Below are 22,941 nucleotides of genomic sequence, written 5' to 3'. Positions count from 1 at the left end.
TCTCTTTTAGAATATAGGGTTATTGGGGCTGGCCTGATGGCGCAGCGGTTAAGTTTGCGCACTCTGCTTCAGTGGCCCAGATCCTGGGCGCAGACCTATGCACCGCTCATCAAGCCATGCTGAGGTGGTGTCCCACATACAGCAACCAGAAGGATGCACATCTATGACATACAACTGGGGCTTCGGGGGCAGAAAAAAGGAGGAAGATTGGCAACAGATGTTAGCTCAGGGCCAATCTTCCTCAAAAAAAAAAAAAAAAGAATATTGGGTTATGAGGTACCTCTAGGCTTCTTTTTTTTTTTTTTAATAATTTAATTTATTTATTTTTCCACCAAAGCCCACTATATAGTTGTATGTCATAGCTGCACATCCTTCTAGTTGCTGTATGTGGGACGCGGCCTCAGCATGGCCGGAGAAGCGGTGTGTCGGTGCGCACCCGGGATCCGAACCCGGGTCGCCAGCAGCAGAGCACGCACTTAACCGCTAAGCCATGGGGCCGGCCCCACCCCTAGGCTTCAATTAGTTTAGTTCAGGGATGTCAAGCTATGTTCCAGAGAATCATCCAGAAGTATTTCAAGGGTTACACAAGTATTTGATTCCAAACTATTTTTAATGCATTTTGTAACTACTAAAAAATTTTAAACTAATATCATGTATATTAAAAATATTAGATACTAAATATATCTAATATTAGAGATTATCAACGCATTAAATTGTGTTATAATTTTATACTTAAAATTTCAGTTTCATTATATATTAGAGTTCATTATCTCTTGAAAAAAAGTGTTTACTGTTTTTAAAAAAAGTTTGAGAAGTACTGTACTTGTCTAATCTATTTCTTAGGAACCTGAGGACCCAAAGGGGCCACAGCATCTTTTGGAAGTTGGGGGTATCAGAAATAGTCTTTGCTTAGAAGCAAAGAGAACTCCTAGATTGAAGTATTTTGGATATGTGCTCTCTCTCCCCAAAATACGGTATTTTCCTTAACTCATTCCAACACTAAAAATCCTCATTTTGTCCTAAAACCAAAAGATAAGAAATAACATAAAATGCTGAAGAAGATACTTCAGAGAACAGTGAACAACAGGCAAACCCAGGGCTGAATCCTTTAAATGCAAACACTTGACTTTGGTTCTACATCATAAGCTCTCGTCTTCTCTTAATATAACAGTGCTTGTGGTAAGGAAGGATGACAGATACGTGGCCCGTACTGTTCAAAGTTGATGTACTTCACGACCGTTTGGTTCTCAGCATCATGCCACAGGGCCCAGATATCAGTAGAGGTTAAGGCAAAGTCAATCAGTGTCTCCTAGGAGGAAATACAGAAAAAAAAAAAGTTAAAATAAGCAAGAAAAGGTAGTAGTTTATGGCAATTTAAATTTTTATTGGTAGAAGTAAATGCATAAAAACAAAAGACGGTACCACATGGACTTGGCAAAACCCAAATGAAACTCTGTTTGCATACATCATGAAACATTCCATTTTAAGAGATCAATCCCATTACAACATAGTGAAGTTAGCCAACACTTCTTTCTTGAACTTGTGCAATAAGCAAGGCATGATCCAACCTACCTGAGAAGTGAAGAGGGAGGAAATGTGGTCTAGACTGTAGCGATTATTCTCAGTGCTCACCAGCTGGAAAACGCAGAACTGATAAAACACAAGTTGAGAATTTATTACTTAAAATAATCAACATGCTACCTTTCTAAACAAGAGTTATTATCATTCAGAAACCAATTTTTTTAAACGTATGGTAAAATACGCATAACATTTACCATCTTAACCATTTTTAAGTGTATAGTTCAGCAGTGTTAAGCACAGTCACATTACTGTGCAACTGATCTACAAAATGTTTTTCATCTTGCAAAACTGAAACTCTATACTTATTAATCAATTCCCCATTCCCCTTTCCCTCAGCCCCTGGCAACCACCATTCTACTTTCTGTCTCTATGAATCTGACTACTCTAGGTACCTCATGTAAGTGGAATCTTACACTATTTGTCTTTTTTGTGACTGGCTTGTTTCACTTAATGTCCTCAAGGTTTATCCATGCTGTAGCATGTGTCAGAATTTCCTTCCTTCCTTTTTAAAATTTTTTTTTTATTTATTTTATTTTTTCCCCCCAAAGCCCCAGTAGATAGTTGTACGTCATAGCTGCACACCCTTCTAGTTGCTGTATGTGGGACTCGGCCTCAGGATGGATGGAGAAGTGGTGCCTCGATGCGCACCCGGGATCCGAACCCGGGCCGCCAGCATCGCAGCTCGCACACTTAACCACCAAGCCACAGGGCCGGCCTCCTTCCTTCCTTTTTAAAGCTGAATAATATTCTTGAGGCCGGCCCCGTGGCGTAGCAGTTAAGTGCGTGCACTCTGCTGTTGGTGGCCAGGGTTCGGATCCGGGGCGCACACCTACGCACTGCTTGTCAGGCCATGCTGTGGTGGCGTCCCATATAAAGTGGAGGAAGATGGGCACAGATATTAGCCCAGGGCCAGTCTTCCTCAGCAAAAGAGGAGAATTGGCATGGATGTTAGCTTAGGGCTGATCTTCCTGTCTCACACACACACACACACACAAGCTGAATAATATTCCATTGTATGTATATACCACATTTGGTTTATCCATTCATCTGTCGATGGATACTTCGGGTTACTTCCATCTTTTAGCTATTGTGAATAATGCTGCTATGAACATGAGTGTAGAAATATCTCTGAGATCCTGATTTGAATTTTTCGGGTACATACCCAGAAGTGGAATTGCTGGATCATATGGTAATTCTACGTTTAATTTTTTGAAGAACATCCATATATTTTACATACTGGCTACAGAATTTTACATTCCCACCAGCAGTGTACAAGGGTTCCAATCTCTCCACATCATTGCCAATTCTTGTTATTTTCTTTTTTGATAGTAGCCATCCTAATAGGGTGAGGTGGTATCTCATTATGGTCAGAAACTTATTACTAACTTTTTTTGTGTGAGCAAAATTAGCCCTGAGCTAACATCCACTGCCAATTCTCCTATTTTTGCTGAGGAAGACTGGCCCTGGGCTAACATCCGTGCCCACCTTCCTCTACTTTATATGGGAAGCCACCACAGCATGGCTTGACAAGCGGTGTGTCGGTCCACACCCGGAATCTGAACCTGCGAACTCCAGGTCGCCAAAGCAGAGCGTGCGAACTTAACCACTACGCCACTGGGCCGGCCCTAGAAACTTATTTTTAAGTTTCTATTTTTATCAAAGTACCAGAGACCACTTAAAATGTACATACAATACAAATCAACTTAATATTTATTAAAAATAAGACACTATAAAATAATTCATGTTTAGTATTTAACTCCACTGCCAAAACAAAAAATTTCAAACACAAAAAATAACATTTTTAATAACTTTTTTGACAAAGAAAATTCACCATAAACTGATAGAGTGACGATGATTCTATCCTTATAATATAAGCAATTGTTCACAGGGAAGTCTAAAAGAAAACAGTGAAACTGCCTTTTGAGAAAAAAATAGGAGTGTATGAAAAATGAAAAATATACGTAGTGCTCATATGCATCCTAGCCTAGAGCTATGTTTTACAAGCTGCAGATCTCAATCCATTAGTGGGACGTAAATCTATTTAGCAGGTCTCAACCAATATTAAACAGAAAAAAAAAGAAACATAAAGAAAGAATCAGTTCATCAGTTCATCACTCCTTGTAAAAAAGTAAAATATGTTTTGTGAAAATTTTTTTTCTGTTGTATTGTCCATCATTACATATGTGTATACTAGGTAGTAATACAAAACATTTCTTAGTGTAGATTCCAGCCAAAACACAAGCTGGAAAAAACTGGTCTAGTGCAGTGCTTCTCAAACTACTTGTGGTAAAGGACTAGTTTTTTTTTTTTAATTTCCAATCCATTGCAGACTGATACTTTTACGAACTATAGAAACCTCAAATGTAGATGTCTGTGGCAATGTCAAATCACCATAAAAGTTTCTAAATGCTTTCTCTCACTTCCTGTACTTATCTAACTGCAAACTGATAATGAAGAATTTGCGGCCCAGGACCATTCCATGGACCACACCATAGGTCTACAGGACTTCTATTTGAGATTTTTTTTTTTTTTTTTGTGAGGAGATCAGCCCTGTGCTAACATCCGCCAATCCTCCTCTTTTTTTTTTTTTTTTTTTTTGCTGAGGAAGACGGCCCTGGGCTAACATCTGTGCCCATCTTCCTCCACTTTATATGGGACGCCGCCACAGCATGGCTTGCCAAGCAGTGCGTCGGTGCGCGCCCGGGATCCGAACCAGCGAACCCCAGGCCGCCGCAGCGGAGCGCGCGCACTTAACCGCTTGCGCCACCGGGCCGGCCCCTCTATTTGAGATTTTTATTAGTGTCTTAGATGGAAACACAGATGGCATCCTTATAACGTCAATGAGGACATGATGCTGGGGACGACTGAATTAATACACGTAACAGAATTAGAATCCAAGGAACCAAAAGAAAAACAAGAAGAAACAAATGAAATTAATAGGAATGGATGTAAAATATTACAGAGATTTAAGAAAACCACAAAACTTCAAGTGTGCACACTAGGGAGAAAAAAACATGCTGAAGAGTAGTTTTTGTGAAGAAGAAAAAAAAATACCACCAGTTCATTATAATCTAAATAGGCATAAGTGCCAAAAAAGCTTATCTGATTTTAGGCTTCATTAATAGAACCATAATGCTCAAAACAAAGGAGGTAATAGCTCTGCTCAATTTGACACCACTCCTACACTTAATTTCGATCTAACTTTTACAGCAGTGGTTCTCAAAACGTGGTCCACAGACTTCCAGAGGTCCCTGAGACTGTTTCAGGGGGTCAGTGAAGTCAAAACTCTTTTCATAATCATACTACAACATTATTTGCACTTTTCGCTGTGTTGATATTTGCACTGATGATGCAAGAGCAATGGTGGACAAAATTACTGGTGTCTTAACGTGAAGTGGCACTAAACTGAACACCCTTCCATGATACAAACACTCATGAACTAGGAATAGAGAGGAAATTCCTCAACACGATAAAGGGTGTTTATGAAAAATTCACAGCTAACATCATACTCAATGGTGAAACACTGAAAGCTTTCTCCCTTAGATCAGGAACAAGATGTCAGGTCTCATCGCTTCTATCCAACATCGTACTGTAGGATCTACGCAGGGCAATTAAGGAGGAAAAAAAAAAAAAAAAAAAAGAAACAAAAGGCATCCAGATTGGAAAGGAAGTAGTAAAACTATATCTTTGTTTGCAGATGAGATTATCTTCTATAAAGAAAGTCCTAAGGATTTCTATAACACTATTAGAACTAATAAGAGTTCAGCAAGGTTGCAGGATACAAGATCAATATACAGAAATCAACTGTATTTCTAGCAACTTGCAATGAGCAATCTGAAAATGAAATTAAGAAAATAATTTCATTTACAATAGCATCAAAAGGAATAAAATACCTAGGAATAAACTGATTAAAAAGCAATTAAAGAAGATCTAAATAAATGGAAAAGTATCCCATGTTCATGGACCAGAAGATTTAATATTGCTAAGATGGAAATACTTTCCAATATGATCTACAGAACCAACACAATCTCCACCAGAATCTGTGAAATATTAAGAAATATATATATTGATCTCTGTCCCTGACTCCTGAGACTGAGCTCCTAAAACCCTTATAATTTCCTGAGTGGTGGGGGTGATAGGAGTGTCTTACACAGAGCTCCTAAATCCCTTGGAATTTCCTGGGTGACAGAATGCTTTTTGTTCTCATGAGGTGACTCCTGGATAGCTTCACGATGGGGGCTGGTCACCAGAAAGACCAAGCCATGATTACAAGCTTGGAACTTGCAGCCCCAAACCCGAAGGGGGAGTGGAGACAGGCTACATACTGAGTTAATAATCAATCATGTCTACGTGATGAAACCTCCACAAAAGTCCCTAAAGTGTGGGATTTGGAGAGCTTCCGAGTTGGTGAATACACCCTTGTGCCAAGAGGGTGGCATGCCCCAAAACCATGAGGACGGAGGCCCCTGCACTCAGGACCCTTCTGACCTCGCCCTGTGTACCTCTTCATCTGGCTGGTCATCTGTATCCTTTACCATATAACAAACTAGTAAATGTAAGTGAGTGTTTCCCTGAGTTCTGTGGGCCATTCTAGCAAATTATTGAGCCTGAGGAGGGGGTCGTGGGGTGAATCAAGAGCCCAAGGAGGTAAAAAGAACATCCACATTTGGGAGTTGCCTGGCATAGGGTGTAGGGGCATGAGTAGGGTGAGTGGGCTTCCACAGGAATGGAAGGCCTGCAGCACGGTGGGAACTCAAGCAGGAAGAGGAGGGTGTCCACAGAGCGGCAGTCCGCACCAGGCATTAGAGCCCAAATAGGTGAGGAGGGTGTCCACTGTATGGGGGTGGCCCAGTGCAGACTGTCAGGGCCCAAACAGGGTGAGGAAGGCATCCACATGGAGGGGCACCCAGAGTGGAGTATCAGAGCCCAACAGGAGTGAAGAGGGCACCCAGCTGGGGCAGCACCCAGCATGGGGAATCAGAGCTCCAGCAGAATGAGGAGGACAAACCCTACCTCAATGGAATGTTACTAGGATTAAATTGATAATATGTGTAGTGTGTGCGCCCAGAGTAAGCACAGTCCAAGCATCTATTAGTGTACATAAAGGGCCTGGCACCATGCCAAACACACAATACTAAACAAATGGCTGTTTATTATATGATTATACCATTGTACTATGTCCTAAATACCTCACCGACATACAACAGTTAGTGTTTGGATGACGAGCAAAATTATTTCTAAAAATTAACTTCCCTGCGACCACTTAACACCTACATCCCTTTCATAACTCCATTTTTTCACCCAGACTTCCAAATTTGATCTTTCTTGTTTAATTCTAGTTAACTTATCCTTTCATATTCCTTTAAACTCTCTACTCCCTTTCATCCTGACTTCTCCTTCAAGATTAAGTCACATATTAGCACAAAACCCACCATTCTCTACGAACATAACACATGAAACATCTAAGTTGGTGTGAAGAGCTTAAATACCCAGTGAGCCTACAGCTACTTCTCCATCAGTACATACAGAATAACTTGATACACATCTTATCTGTTTCATACCTGGCCTCGTTTTGGTGCATGCATGTATATCCCTAGGTAGAGTCCCAAGGAAGGGGAATAAGCAAGTCGTAACTTGTGTCCAGTCCCAGCAGTGAGCCGAAGGTCTTTGTTCACAGGGACATACTCCAAAATGTCGGCTACCATCAGGCACATCTGGTCCTGCCCAAGATAAGAGTAAATTAGTGGTATCAAAGAATATTCAGGTTAGAAAAACAAACCTTTTCCTCTTTTAAAGGATGCACATCCATTCTGTCTAGCACTCTTTAGTTTATCCGCTGAGGGACTCTCCAGGTTTTTTTAACGGCTGAGATGAAAATCTCTCTTCAGTCTGATAGATAAAATCATCAACCGTTTTGCTTGTGAATCTTACCTATTTTACCAACTAGCATTTTAAAAACACATTTGTTCCTCTTTTTTTTTTTTTGTGAGGAGGACTAGCCCTGAGCTGACATCTGATGCCAATCCTCCCTCCCTTTTTCTTTCTTGAGGAAGCTTGGCCCTGAGCTAACATCCGTGGCCATCTTCCTCTACTTTATATGGGACTCCGCCACCGCACGGCTTAACAAGCGGTGCATCAGTGCACGCCCAGGATCCAAACCTGTGAACCCCGGGCCGCCGCAGCAGAGCGCACGCACTTAACCACTTGCGCCACTGGGCCAACCCCAACACATTTGTTCCTTTTAAGAGTATACCCCACTGTTTCAACTTTTCTGTAGGATTCATAAATTTCAAAATAAAAAGACAAAAAGTTAGGGGGGAAATGTATAAAAAATAAAGCTAAATGAAACTCTACGAATCTGGAAATGGCCCATAATTTCCAAACTAGGCAATCTGATAATCTTTAAGAGAAGCAGCAAGACTTCAATTCTCTTACAATTCACAATCCTATTTTAACTTATAGTAACTATAAATGTAGCATTTACCTTGTAAGACCACATTCGTAGTTTATGATCCTGGCACAGAGCAAAGATGAAGGCATCATGCTCGACGCAATGAACAGCAAGACTGAGGGGACGATCTGAAGGCCCCTGGTCACCTCTAAAAACATTAGGCCGAGTTTTAGAGTTATACTGTTACAAATCATCTGGTCATTAGAATTTGCAATTAAAGAGATAAAATAAAACTATAAATGTACAACCAATCAACAGAATGAGCAGGAGTTTATATGCTGGTATAAGACAACTACATTTTCTATTTGATTTATAACCAATTACTATGACAAATTTTAAAAGGCTCTATGCAGCAATGGAATACTGTTCTAACCATTGAAAATTTTCTCCTTCTAATTCTACACAAAATTGGATTTGGTAAGTCAGGGCAGAGCACCCAAATGGATATTGTGAGAATATATACAGTCAGCCAGTTTTTGCTGTCAAGATGTCCAATCCCAAATGAAGCGGGCTCTGGAGTGTGGCTTTCCTCAGACGGAATGTGAGGTTGTGCAGACTCCTCCTTCCAAATTAGAACGTTTATTTGCCTTGGAGTAAGACTGGAAGCACTAATAGGTGCTAACCAGAACAAAAAGATTCAAGTCTTGGGCCTCTGACTTACCTGCCAGACACCACTCACCTGATAGCTGTTGGCATCCAGCCTATAAGCAATCGTTGCATTACTGAACTCTGTTTCAGTTCCACAACTGACACCATCCCTACAAGATTGAAAACAGACCAATGATATCCAAGGCACCTCTGGATCAGACTTAAAAGAAACCCAAAGGCAAGAAGGATGCAACCATGAACAAGGTCTTTATGACAGGCGACAGGCTTCTACATTTCTATACTAAGAAAGTTTTAGGATGTATCTTTCCAAATATATCACACCTAAAATATTTTGAATCATTACTGGGTCAATAAAAATAGGACTAACACACTCCTATGGAAAATTTTTGCCATCTACAAACAGTAACCCATACTGCTGCTCAGAAGAATCACTTCAGTCTTTCCAAAAGAATCACTGGGTACCTTTCATATGCCAGGCACAGTTCTAGGTGCTGGAGATACGGCAGTAAACAAAACAAATTAAAAAAAACTCCTGTCCTCATGGAACTTACATTCCATTGGGAGGAAGGGAGAAGCAGAGACAGTTAACAAATTAAGTAGAATGGTAATAAGTGGAGAAAAATAAAACATGGAAAGGGGATAGAGTGAATGCTGGGGGGAGGGAGGGTGTGCAATTTTGAAAAGGGTGGTCAGGGAAGGCCCCAGTGAGGGGGCACTAAGTAAAGACCTAAAGGAGCTGAGCGAATGAGCCAAGCTGAGTAGCTGGGGAAAGACTATCCCAGGCAAAGGCCCTGAGGTAGGAGTGTGCCCAGGATGTTCGAGGAATTGCAAGAAGGCATGTGGCTGGTGCAGAGAAGGCGAGAGGGAAAGAACAAGAAGCTGAGGTGAGAGAGGCAGCAGGGGGTCACTGTAAGCCACTGGAAGGACTTGGGTTAATTGAGAGTGAGCTGAAGAACAACCCTCATTCGAGGGCTTTGAGCAGCGGAGTGACATGACTCATTATTCGTTTTTAAAGTACCATCTGCCTGAGAAGTTTCTGTAGAGGGGTAAGGATAGATCTGGGGAGATATTTGGGAAGCAAATGCAATAATCCAGGCAAGAGATAGTGGTGACTTGGAGCAGGGAATCAGCAGCCGAACTTCCTTGTTTCAATTACCTTATTTTAGTTACAGGACCTTAACCTGAAGGCAGCCAACCAGTCAACTCATCTCTACTAGAGGCCTTAGAATAGGCTGCCTTACAGTAACCTATTTCCCATATTCCAGTAAGCTTTACAGTTCCTCATCCACCGTACAAAATCTCACCTTCTCGGAAAAACGACAGTAAAGCATTAGGGACTCACAAGAAGCATGTGCTGCATTGGACGATGGGTTTGGACTTCCAAGGCCTGTTTTAATGCCAACATTCCTTGTTTAAAGTTAAACCCATGCTCGGTTCCCATTCTTACCAGGTATGTCGTAAGGAGGTAGTTTAAGAACAAAGATTCCCCCAGAAGCAGATGGCAGAGCAAACAGGGCCTCCCCATCATTGCTAAGCCAGGCTGCTGAGGTGGTCGAATTAGGAGCGAGTCCAGGTACTGTTGGAATTAACTGGTAGTTGCAAGGATCCCTGAAATCAACTTTCCCAATGTCAGTGAATATTGACTGCATCTGACTTTCAATCACCAACTCCTGTGGAGTAATTAAAAAGAAAAATCTGTTAAATCAAAATACGCTGAATTTTGCTCAGTTCCTTTCAACTGCTATAAAAACTTTTAAAGTAAAAAATTGTTGAACTTAAAAAGAAAGCTATTCTTTTTAATGAAAACTATTTCTTCCACTTAAAACATGTCTGATCACTTTAAATATTAACTATCAAAGTATGCTCTTGAGGGCTAACAAGGAATCCAAATTTCCTTCAATTCCCAAGAATACTGCTCCAGCACTAAATTTGGGACAGCCAGAGTAATCTGGGGAATAAAAGATATTACACTTAACCAACTTACACTCCTATACATCCGGGAAGGGTGTGGTAAAAGTAACCTGTGCACTGTTTGATTGGTTAATATCAAGATTATCACATGATTCTGAGTCTCAGAGACATGAACTCCTCCGGGTAAGAGGCTGCAATTTTGGAACTTGAGGCGAACTGCATTATTCAACAGATTTAGGTCCAGTGACTCTTCCACCAGCTCCAATGAATCTCCAGAGGTCTTCCTGCAAAGAAGAGACATTTGTTTAAAACGTTTATGCTTCTCTTTAATTGACTGTTGCACTGAAATATATGGGAATAGTTTCCAAGTGAACTCTCTCCAATTGAAAATTTTGGATAAACAAATGCAGACCACATTTTACAATCCAAACCACCACATTATGTAGATTTTCAAAACACAGAATAAAATTCAAATCTTATATGATTCTCTGTGTTTTTTTGTTGTTTTTTTTTTTTTTTGTGAGGGAGATCAGCCCTGAGCTAACATCTGTGCTAACCCTCCTCTTTTTGCTGAGGAAGACCGGCCCTGAGCCAACATCTATTGCCAATCCTCCTCCTTTTTTCCCCCAAAGCCCCAGTAGATAGTTGTACTTCATAGTTGCACATCCTTCTAGTTGCTGTATGCGGGACACGGCCTCAGCATGGCCGGAGAAGCGGTGCGTCGGTGTGCGTCCAGGATCCGAACTCGGGCCGCCAGTAGCGGAGCGCGTGCACTTAACCACTAAGCCATGGGGCCGGCCCTGATTCTCTGTTAAATGGAGGCATTTCCAAACTTGCTAGTCCATTTATTTAGAACAATATTCAATGCAATTAAACTCCACTTTAACGAAAATTCACACCACCCACCCCCATTACTTGTAGTGGAATGTGGCCTCCACATATATTACTATAGTGTCAAACTACAGTGACCTTAATGAATGTGGGTATTTCCCCTTCTATTACTTCTTCCCGCTAGGATGCAGGGCAGACTCTTCTTCAGGTGCAACCCTGCCATGTGGTAGCTTTAGAACCATACAAAGCTCCATGCTGGGAATGGTGCTAACTTCCTATCACCTCACCTACCGTATTACCTATATCCTTCACAAAAGAACAAGTCTCCTTCCAGCAGTTAAAGGCCAATCTCTAACTTTCTCAAGTATATACCTCCTGCATCTGTGTCTTCTTCTTCCAAAGCCTTCCACTGACATTCAAATATGCTCTTCCCTGGCCTCTCCCTTTCCATCACCAGATTCCAGCCTCCCATCCAGCAATCACATCCTCTCCACGCCCCTCCATAGCCAGGCTTTCTCTATTTCCTCACCTCCCTCATACTTTTCAACCTACCCTCTTCTTACCTAGGTCACTAGTCGAATTCCAACGGACTCTTCAGTCCTCCTCTTACTTGATCTCTTACCAGCATTCCACAGACTTCACCAAGCTGTCCTTCTTAAAACTCGCTTCTCTTGTCTTCTCCGACACTACCCTCTCCTGGTTTTACTTCCACATCTCCAGGCATTCCCTCTCTTTCTCCTTGACCTGACACCTACATGTTAGACTTCCTCAAACCTTGATCCTGGGTCATCTTCTCTGCTCACTGTACACATGCTCCCAAAGCACATCTTATCCACTCCCAAAGCTGTTAAGCATTTGAACTCTGATGATTCCCCAAAGCTACTCTGCTTCTGGTAACTCATGGTATGTCATCAGTACAATTTTCTGGATCGACCTCATCTCTCGACAATCGCTTCACCTTCCTGCCTTACGGTTAAAGTTGGGTCCTGGATCTTCCCTGAGGACATCATCCCCCAGAGCCCTCTCTAACGGTGGTAGCTTTCTCTACCATGCTCCTGGTAGTGGGGCCTCAGGATAAGGCACAGATGTCCTGCTTGCTCCTCATCACCACTCCAGGCCATTGTTCCTCCCTCCCTGCCCAAACCACTGAGCTCTGAAGCTCATGCAATCAGATACCACGTGCTACTCTCGCTCATTACAGTTATCTACGGCTCTCTCTCAGTCCTTGAAGACTTGAGCTCCCGGCTCACTATCACTCTCCCCTACACTTCTGCTACAATTCTTAATGATTTCAATACCCATGTTTTTTCTAATACTTCACTTTTGCAGTTTCTTCAATCCCTCTCCTCTAGTGGTTGCCCTTGACTGCATATAAATATACTGTTATATTTCCTCTACACTCCTCCATCGCCCTCCCACTACCACTGGACTTCTCTGCTTCCCTTACAGCACTGCTCCTTGACAGAGTTGTTCTAGACTGACAATTCCTCTCCTCTTCTCTCTTGAACCCACTCCACTTGGGCTTTTGCATCACTATTGGAGCAGTTCCTGACAAGGTCACCAATGACCTCCACGATGCAAAGGTCAATTTTCATTTCTCTGACTTACATGCAGCATTTAACAGTTTTTCACCCTCCCCCTTCTTGAAATATTTCCCTTAGCTTCTGTGACACCACTCTTTTTTTGTTCAACTCTTATCTCACTAGCTACTCCTTCTCAGTCTCCTTTGCTGGTTCCTCATCTTCCTCAATATTGGAGTGCCCCAGGGTTCAGTCTTCAGACCTCTTCTCTTCCCACTACACAAGTGGTTTTCAACTGGGGGCCATTCTGCCCCACTCTCCAAGGACATACAGCAATATCTGGAGAGATTTTTGCTTGTCACAACTTGGCGGGGAGTGGTTTCTATTGGTCTGTAGTGGGTAGAGGCCAGGGATATGCTGCTCAACTCCCTACAATGTACAGGACAGCTCCCCACAACAAGGACTTATCTGGTCCCAAATGCCAATAGCGCAAAGGTTGAGAAACCCTGATTTCTATTCAATTGCTAGGTGATCTCATTCAGTATAACAAATGCCATCTAATGCCAACAAGTCCCAAATTTGTATCTTTAGCCCAAATTCTCCACTGAACTTCTGACGACTGCCTCAATACTTCCACTTGGATATCTAAGAGGATCTCAAACTAAGCTTGTCCAAAACAGAATTCTTGGACCCAGAAAACTTGGACAAACAAAGAAACAAAAATACCCACTTAGTTGCATTCTTTTCCAACTGAAATAATGGCACCTCTATAACTTCTGGTTGCTCAAGCCAAAAATGTGGGGGTCATCCTGACTATTCTCTTTCTGTATACCCCACACGTGATCCAATAGTAAATGCTAACAATTTTACCTTCAAAACATATCCACAATGGGAACATTTCTCACTGCCTCTACCGACACCATGCTGGTCTAAGCTGCCATCTTCTCTTGCCTGGACTGTGGCACCAACCTCCTAATCAGTCTCCCTGCTCCCACTCTTTTCCCACTACACTCTGTTCTCAACCCACAGCCACACCAATCCGTTAAAAACATAACTTAGAGGGCCCAGCCTTGTAGCTGAGTTGTTAAAGTTCCACACGCTCCACTTCGGTGGCCGGGTTTGGATCCTGGGCATGGACCTACTCCACTCACCAGCCCTGCTGTGGCGGCGTCCCACATAAAAAATAGAGGAAGACTGGCACAGGTGTTAGATCAGGGCTAATCTTCGGCAACAGATCTTAGCTCAGAGCAAATCTTCCTCAGCAAAAAAACAAAAAACAAAACAAAAATACCCCACAACTTAGATCATGTCATTTCTCCAATTAAAACCTTCCTATCTCACTCAGAGTAAAAGTCAAAGCCTAAAATAACTGACAAAGCCTTGATCTGGCCCTGGGTTACCTTTCTTATTATCCTATCCTTTCTTCACTCAGCTGCAGACTCCTGGCCCCTTGCCATTCTTTGAACACAACAAACAAGTTGCTGTCTCAGAGTTCTTTGCACTGTTGGTTCCTTTTTCTTGAAAGTTTCTACCTGAAATTCTTGTCCCCCAAATATCTTTACTTCCTCTGCTCAAATGTCAACTTATCCCTGGGTATTGCCCGACTAACCTATATAAAATATTAACACCCATAGGTGTTCCCCTCCCCTCTTATCTTGCTTCCCCGTTCTCTATTCCACTTATCATCTGACAAACTATATTTACATGGTTTCTTTGGTTATTGTTTAGTGCGTCTCCCTCCATGAAAGCAGGGACTTTGTCAGCTTTGTCCCTCCCCTATACCAGTCCCTAAACATTAACTAGAATTCATTAGGCACTCAAAAATATTTCTTAAATAAATGAGATCTGTATCTCTAACACAGGCCTTTCTTCTGAGCTTCAGTCCTGCAAATTTCAACACCTACTTGACATTGCCAAAGGGCTGCTACATAGATACTTCAAATGTAGTACATCTAAAAGCATTATTCACATCTCTCTAAACTCGTCTTCTGCATCTCAGTAAATGGCAACTGCTCCACCCAATATCTGACTGGCCACATGAGACACCAGGGAGTTGCCCTTGCTCCCTCCTTTTCCCTTACCATCCCCCACCCCATATTCAATCTATCACCAAGTCCTAGTGAATCTACTTTCTAAACGCATCTTAAATTCATCTATTTTTCTTTTCCTAACCACTCTTACAATTGGGTCACCAGCGTCTCTTACTTGGGCCATCATAAAAGCAAACTGTTCTTTTGTATTATACCCATTCAACCCAAATCCACTTTCCACAAAGCAGACTGATTTTTTAAAAAATACAACGTTGATCATGTTAGTAACCCTTTAAAACCCTTCAATGAGTGCTCAATGTACTTAGGATAAAATCCAAAATCCTTAAAAAGGACCTGAGGGTCCTTCATGATCTGAGTCCTGCCTACCTCCCCAGTCTCAGCATCTTTCACATCACTTTCCCTTTCACCCACTGCACTCAAGCCACACAGACCTTCAGTCAATTCCTCAAACCTGCCAAGCTCTTTCTACCTCACCGACTTTGCATATGGTGATCCCACTTGCTGAACTGCTCTCTCTCCCAACCGCCTGCCTGGCTACCCTTCCATCCTTCAGATCTCAGGTTAAATGTGACTTTCTTAAAGGCTTTCCCAGCCCTACCAATAAAATTTAGTCCTCCTATTAGCCTCTCATAGTCCCTATACTTTTCCTTTGAAGTAAGCATGAAAAGTTTGTATTTGTGTACCTATATTGTGATCATCAGTCTTTTTCTTTTTAAAACTGCCCCACAGGGCTGGCCCCAAGGCTTAGCGGTTAAGCGCGTGCACTCCGCTGCTGGCGGCCCAGGTTCGGATTCCGGGCGCGCACCGACGCACCCCTTCTCCGGCCATGCTGAGGCCATGTCCCACATACAGCAACTAGAGGGATGTGCAGCTATGACATACAACTATCTACTGGGGCTTTGGGGGGAAAAATAAAATAAATAAGTAAAATTATAACAAAAAAAAATACTGCCCCATAAAGGGTGGGTCCACATCTATCATTACACTGCTACAACATCTTGCACGATGAAAATGGTGGTTGTTTTTGTTCATCACTTCATCCCTAGTACACCTAGCAATGCCTGATGTATAAAAGCTCAAACATATTTGTAGAGTGAAGAAAGCCATAACGCACTATAAAAACATAATGGGTCCATGTACAAAACTGGTCTTTGAGGCTTTATCCTCTAAGCTACATTTCCTCTGCTTCTACTGCTGCCTGGGAGGGTATCTCTCCTAGAATTGTGTGTCTCCTTAATTTTCTCCTGATTCAGATATGAATAGAAAACAGTTTTTCTCTTTTCCTATCGATTACCGTTTCGGAGAATGACACTTGGGGAACAGCCACGGAAATTCAAACGCCGAACCACCCTAGGGGTTTGGCGAACACAGTACTTACCAATGGATGAACCTGTTTCTGGTGACGGAGAACAACTTGCCACTTTCCACATAGTAGAAGCCTCCCGCACTCTCACTGTATTTGACTGCTCCGGCCAAGGCATTTGCAGTCCCTGCAAAAGGAGAGTGGTCAGCCACACACGTGGTTCTCGGGGGATGACAGGGACTGATGGCGCTGAGAAAGCAGAGGGTAACAGATTGACAATTCCTACAAAAAGAAAGGGAAGAAAACAAGGAAGACACTAAGGGAGCTCTGCACCCGGAGCTACAGGCATGTGGATTCAGGAAGATGAACTAGGGGGTCAGAGATTTGGGGACCCATGAGGGGAACCCGAGGGAAAGGACAGGATCGCGCCCTCCTTGGCTGCTTCCGTACCAACGCCGCAGACTGTGAATTCTCGAAAGTGCCTCGGCCTTTCGCGCTCAGCTCCGCTGAGCTCCACGAAGCTCCGTTCTATGGCTCCCGCCGCCGCCATCTTCCCGCCGCCGCCGCGAGGCCCGACGGGACACTGGCAGGCCGGGCGGCTGTCGTCACTTCCGGGGGCGGGGCGGGGAGACGCGCACAGGTGGCGAGGCCGGGGGAGCAGAGGGGCGGGGTCGACCCGTCGTTTGGAGGCTTCAATGGAGTTGGCGGGGGTATGAGGGTGGGCAGCGAGGAAGCCAGCTGAGAAAGGGGCGGGGAGCCGGCCCTCCCTCCGGGGACCTTCGCGTGGCCGGGTGGGACGCCTCCGGGGGGCGGTGCCCTCTTCCCGGCCGCCTCAGGCAGGGGGCGGGGCCGGGCTTGTTTCCAGTTTGAAAACGCCGCGCGGGCGGGGGGCTGAGCCTCCCGGGAGGGGCGAGGGCCGGCGAGGCCGGGCACATGGGCGCCCCCTGCCGGATTCCGAGCTTGCGGTCACCTCTCCCTGCGTCGTGGTGTCGGCCTGCGAATCTCTCCTTTTCTTCACCCTTCAGCGACACGTGGGATGGGGGGGAATGAAGAGGAGAGGGGCCTTCCGTGTTGGAATTCTTGTATAATGAATTCTATATGCTCGTATAATAAAACGTGATGTGTGCAATTAAACATGGATGCCGCAACCTGTTGAGATTCCCTAAATGCTGTTCCTTTGCATACCTGAAAGGAATTTGCCTTTGTTCCACCTGTGATCTGGATGTTTGGAAGATACTGCAGCTTTACCCATGTCTAGAGCAGAGTAAAGCTCAATATTGAGGAAAATGCTAATTTTCAGGGGGAAAGGTTTTTTTTTCCCCCTTGATGGTCAACGTTTGTTAAGCACGTCTGTTATTACTTCTTATTCATTACCAATGACCGAAATCCTTCCTTATCATTCTGTGTTTCATTCAACCTATTCTGACCACTCTCCCATATCTTTCCACCTCACTCTTTCTAGGACACCACCTCTAGCAAGGGAATCCCTCCATTCCAATCCATTGTTTCTACCACCTTTTCACTGTCCCTCACTTCCTTGATGTTTCCTTCTTGCTCTGCTTATATTCCATTTAAATTTAGTCTCTTGCCTAGCTGTCTATCTGCATTCTCCAGTAAAAAAACACGACTTTGATTAACTCCAAATTGGCAGCTGAACAGGCCTGGAGAGACATATACAGCTACACTGACACACTCCCTCTGCCTCCATCATGATTCTAAACCTTGGGGGGGCTCATACTGCTGCCCAGCAGACATTGTAGCATTGTGTTTGCCTTGTCTGTATACCTTCCTAGATGAGTATTTCGCAACTCATCCAACACCTCCCTCTGAGACGGAACCAAGTGGGCTCGCCTCCTGGTGAGTTAAATAAGACTGCACCAGTGGAAGTTGTCTCCCAAAGTAAAGCGTGATTTGCAGCAAGTAGGAGGCCATAAGGAATCATTTCCAAAGTCATGGCTTCTCCGAACCAAGGAAGACAGGAACTTTTATTTGGTTGGGGAATGAATATTCAAAAGGGGGAGCTGGGTATTCGCTTGCACAGGCTCAGTTGGAGAACATGCTTCCACATAATGAGGCCTAAGCTCCTCCTGGAGAGATCTTTGCATTAAAAATAAGGCTTGGTCAGTTTCAGGATGGCTGCTGGTTACGTCTCCTTAACACACAAAAGGAAAAGAAACAACTTGGAAAAACAGTTAATTGCTTCCAAACCCACCTTTGAGTTTCTGGAGGCCCAGAGCCGGTGACACTTCCTCATCTTCACTCAGCCTGCTTCTTCAGTTAGAAAATTAATGCAATCCAAAGAGAATTTCCTCTACCACCACCCCTCCCTCCTTCCCAGCATCTTTTTTTTGTGTGTGAGGAGGATTAGCCCTGAGCTGACATGTGTTGCCCATCCTCCTCTTTTTGCTGAGGAAGATTGGCCCTGGGCTAACATCTGTGCCCATCTTCCTCTACTTTATATGTGGGATGCCTGCTACAGCTTGGCTTGATGAGTGGTGTGTAGGTCCGCGCCCGAGATCTGAACGCGTGAACCCAGGCCTTGGAAGCAGAGCACAGGCAGCTTTAACCACTCGGCCATGGGACCAGCCCCCTATGGTCGGTATTTTAAGTCACTAAGTTTTTGGGTAGTTTGTTAGGCAGCAATAGATATCAGGAACTTTTTGTTACTGCACCAGGTCCATTTTTGCCAGCCACCCAGAAAGCCAATCACCGAGACAACGAGATTGCAGAGAGAGAGGATTTAATCACAAGGCAGCCAAGTGAGAAAAACGGGAGAACAAGTCTCAAATCCGCTTCCCCAAAAATAGGGGCTCAGGGGTATTTATGGGGTAGGGGGCAATGTGGTCTGAAATGATTGGAGGTGAGGAGAGATGAGGTCATTGATGATCTGCGCAAGTGTAGTCAGGCTTCATGTTTCTTCGTAGGACACATGGTCACAGAATGGCGGCATTAACATGCCCTGAGGGTGGAGTTCCAACCTCTTGCCATCAAAAGGGCCCAGTTGATGGGTTGGTGGTCTCAGTCTGGCCTGAAGTGGACAAAGGGCTCAGTTCCTGAAAAAAAATAGCTCAAACACCCATTACCATGGTAATCCAGGCTCCAGGGAGATGTCATCTATAGGAACCTAGTGGGAGTCAGATAGCATATTGCCCAAACAGCACAGTTAACAATGAATAAGTTTATCATGCAGATTTAAGTCCTCTCCTTCCATTCTGATAAGTTTCTAGGTAAGGCCATCCCCCCTTCTTCCTGGTGCAGGGAAGAAGATACCTTTACAAATGGAGACTTTCTTTACCAATGTAAATGTCTCTCATAAAGGGTTACTAGAACTAAGGATGGGTTTATCACGACCCACCCAGGTACCCAGAGATGTCTATAGTAATGGCCTTTTCTGTGGGCAGGCCTCCCATCCCAAACTCCTTTGCTCAGTTAGTGGGGGTGGGGGTCAAATGTCATTCGGGCAGAGACATATTTTGAGTTGGCAAATTCCAATCCCCCATAGTTACTAGCTGTTTAATCATCAATGGCTGTTTGCCTGTTTCATTTTCCTCCTACAGTCTTCCACATTTCCTTCTCAGATCATTGAAACAACTCCCTATTGATCTTAATCTGTTCTTGCTCTGCCTGCCTCTTCGTTTTACAAATACACTGTGAGATAACAGTTCCTATTCATCGCTTATATTGTTGTGTTTCTTCTTGGAATGCTGTAACAAAATACTAAAGGCTGAGTGGCTTCAACAACTAACATTTCCTTCTCACGGTTTTGGAGGCTAGGAAGTCCAAGATCAAGGCACCAGCAGATTCAGTGAGGGCCTGCTTCCTGGGTTATAGCCAGCCACCTTCTTGCTGTGTCCTCAAATTGTGGAAAGGGCAAGGGAGCTCTCTGGGGTCTCTTATTAGGACACTAATACTATTCATGAGGGCTCCGCCTTTATCACCTAATCACCTCGGTGATATTGTGATTTATAATGAGAATATTATATTTGGTCTTTATCCCTGTTCCTGGCGCAGAGCTCCTAAAACCCTTGGAATTCCCTAAACATGAGAGAGCTAAAGATGTCTTTTGTTACGTTAATGAGGTAACTTTTGGAAAGTCCCTAGGTAACCTAAGGAGGTGGCTGGTTGCCAGGGGAACCAACCACGTGATTAGAGGGCTGGAACTTTAAGGGAGGGAAGAGGGGCTGGAGATTGAATTAAGTCACCAATGGCCAATGATTTAATCAATCATACCTATGCAATGAAGCCTCCATAAAAGCCCAGAGGGGGGAAGTTCAGAGAGCTTCCAGGTTGGTGAACTAGGATGCATCGGTGTGCCAGGCCCTAAACTCCACAGGGACAGAAGCTCCTGCATTCAAGACCCCACTCTGTGTATCTCTTCATTTGTCTGTTCATTCGATTCCTTTGATATTCTTTTGTGTGTGTGTGTGTGACGAAGATCGGCCCTGAGCTAACATCTGCAAATCCTCCTCTTTTTGCTGAGGAAGACTGGCCCTGGGCTAACGTCCACGCCCATCTTCCTCTACTTTATATGGGACGCCACCACAGCATGGCTTGATGAGCAGTGCGTGGGTGTGCGCCCAGGATCCGAACCAGCGAGCCCTCAGACTTCTGCAGCAGAGCGTGTGCATTTGACTGCTTGCACCACCAGGCCGGCCCCTCCTTTGATATTCTTTATAATAAACTGGTAATCTAGTAAGTAAATTGGTCTCCTGAGTTCTGTGAGCCCCTCTAGCAAATTAATTGAACCCAAGGAGAGGGTTGTGGGAACCTCCGATTTGTAGCCAGTGGGTCAGAAGCACAGGTGACAACCTAGACTTGCAATTGGCATCTGAAGTGGGGGCAGTCTTTTGGGACTGAGCCATTAGTCTGTGGAATCTGATGCAATCTCCAGGTAGATAGTGTGAGAATTGAGTTAAATTTGTGGGACACTCGGTCAGTGGCCATGGGGAATTGTGTTAATTGCTTGGTGGTGTGGAAAAAACCCACACACTGGCCCTCCCAAAGAGCCACCTCCAAATACCATCACATTGGGATTAGATTTCAACATATGAATTTTGGTGCTATAGACAAACATTCAGTCTGTAGCATGTCTTAAAAACTTTCAAGGGCTCCCGGGTGCTCTGACTTTCGTCTTTGTCTCTATTCAATTTTTTCTCCTTTCTTTGAATTCCTGAAGCTCCTTGAAGGAGAAACACTTATTTTGTCCCAATTGTATACTGCTTTCTTCATATAGTGGGAGTCCTAACTTGAGTCCACGTGGGATTCAGTCATCTGGGAACATCTGTAAACTGGTGTGATGGACATGCCAGAAACCTACTGGCAAGGGGACTGAAAAGAGTCTTGGGAAACAATTTTGCCTTAGAGGAGGAGGAAACTGTAGCAGTTCGATGCCACAGGACTTAGTTGTGGAGGGATCCCTCCAAATATGGTGTGATTTGTCTCCCTCCTCTGCTCCCACTGGACTTGCCTCTGAGGCCTATGGAGAGCAGAGTGGGAGACTATAATGATAAAGAGGCCAAGGTCATTACAAATTCTATAAAACCTTGAGAGTCAACAAGTACGGCATTGAGGCTGCTCTCCCGGAGTGTGCACAAAAAGAAGCGAGCAGTATCTCCCCTGTGCAAATGACCCCAGAGCAGCTTTGCCCATATACAGGCTCCAGCACATTGGCAGCGGTTATTCCCAGAAGTCTGGTGACCCAAGGGGTCGGGTAAGTACTTGGCAAGGACTGGTGTCCTGTAGAGCAGGGGTGGTCCCCCAAGAAGACTCGAGCCTGGCCAGCACAGCAATTCTTAACAGTTTCTTTGTGGAGTTACCTAGATTACTTGGAAATGGATTATTTCATAAGCAGATTATTTCATGAACACAGACAACTCTGGGTACTCCCAGAAATGCTCGAGGGACTCTAGCAGGGACTGAGAATCTGCCTGAGGAGGTGGGGGCAGAGGTCAATGGAATTTGTTCATGTTTTTAATGTAACTGTGCTTTTACCCATAGGTTAGGGAAATCGGGGTTTTACTGCATTGAACTATTTCACTTGTATATGTCATCCTCCTATTAGACTTCTGTGTGCTTTATTGTATGAGTTTTCTGTTGTTGCTACAACAAATTAGCAGCGATTTAGTGACTTAAACAATCCTAATTAATTATCTCACAGTTCTGTAGGTTAGAAGTCCAACACGGGTCTTATTGGGTTAAAATCAAGGTGTCAGTGGGGCCCTATTCTTTCTGGAGACTGTTGTACAGGAGAATCCCTTTCTTTGTTCCAGTTTCTAGAGGCCAATACATTGCTTGGCCCGTGGCCCCCTTCTTTCATCTTCAAAGCCAGCAATGTCACATCTCTCTCTGACCTCAGGGACAGGTTCTCCCCTTTTAAGGACTCATGTGTTTAGGTTCGGCCCACCTGGATAATCCAGAATAATATCCCCGTGTCTAGATCTTTAAACTTAATCACATCTGCAAAGTTCCTTTTGCCAAGTAAGGTAACATATTCACAAGTTCTAGGGATTAGAATGTGGAGATCTTTCTTGGGGGGAGGGCATTTTTCTTTTTCTTTTTTTTTGTGAGGAAGATCAGCCCTGAGCTAACATCCACGCCAATCCTCCTCTTTTTGCTGAGGAAGACCGGCTCTGAGCTAATATCTATTGCCAATCCTCCTCCTTTTTTTCTTTCCCCAAAGCCCCA

The 22,941-nt window shown here is 43.9% G+C and overlaps 1 protein-coding gene across 2 annotated transcripts in view; it reads right to left on the bottom strand.

Annotated features, from left to right (window-relative positions):
* The window catches only part of NUP160 (nucleoporin 160), a 51,219-nt gene extending 34,397 nt beyond the window's left edge, over positions 1 to 16,822 (bottom strand). For both annotated transcript variants that reach the window (XM_058526936.1, XM_058526937.1), the window contains exons 1-9: positions 16,708 to 16,822; positions 16,333 to 16,444; positions 10,626 to 10,836; positions 10,089 to 10,311; positions 8,712 to 8,790; positions 8,066 to 8,180; positions 7,143 to 7,301; positions 1,573 to 1,650; positions 1,212 to 1,309 (exon numbers count right to left, since the gene is read on the bottom strand). In XM_058526936.1, the coding sequence (XP_058382919.1) occupies positions 1,212 to 1,309; positions 1,573 to 1,650; positions 7,143 to 7,301; positions 8,066 to 8,180; positions 8,712 to 8,790; positions 10,089 to 10,311; positions 10,626 to 10,836; positions 16,333 to 16,444; positions 16,708 to 16,807 (1,175 nt within the window). In that variant the 5' untranslated portion in view covers positions 16,808 to 16,822. The remainder of the gene's footprint in view (positions 1 to 1,211; positions 1,310 to 1,572; positions 1,651 to 7,142; positions 7,302 to 8,065; positions 8,181 to 8,711; positions 8,791 to 10,088; positions 10,312 to 10,625; positions 10,837 to 16,332; positions 16,445 to 16,707) is intronic.
* Between the last annotated feature and the right edge of the window lie 6,119 nt (positions 16,823 to 22,941).

This window comes from Diceros bicornis, chromosome 31, assembly GCF_020826845.1.
Source record: "Diceros bicornis minor isolate mBicDic1 chromosome 31, mDicBic1.mat.cur, whole genome shotgun sequence".
In the NCBI taxonomy this organism is placed as follows: domain Eukaryota; kingdom Metazoa; phylum Chordata; class Mammalia; order Perissodactyla; family Rhinocerotidae; genus Diceros; species Diceros bicornis.
Note: the sequence above shows the minus strand (reverse complement) of the source record. Positions and strands in the feature narration are given on the sequence as shown.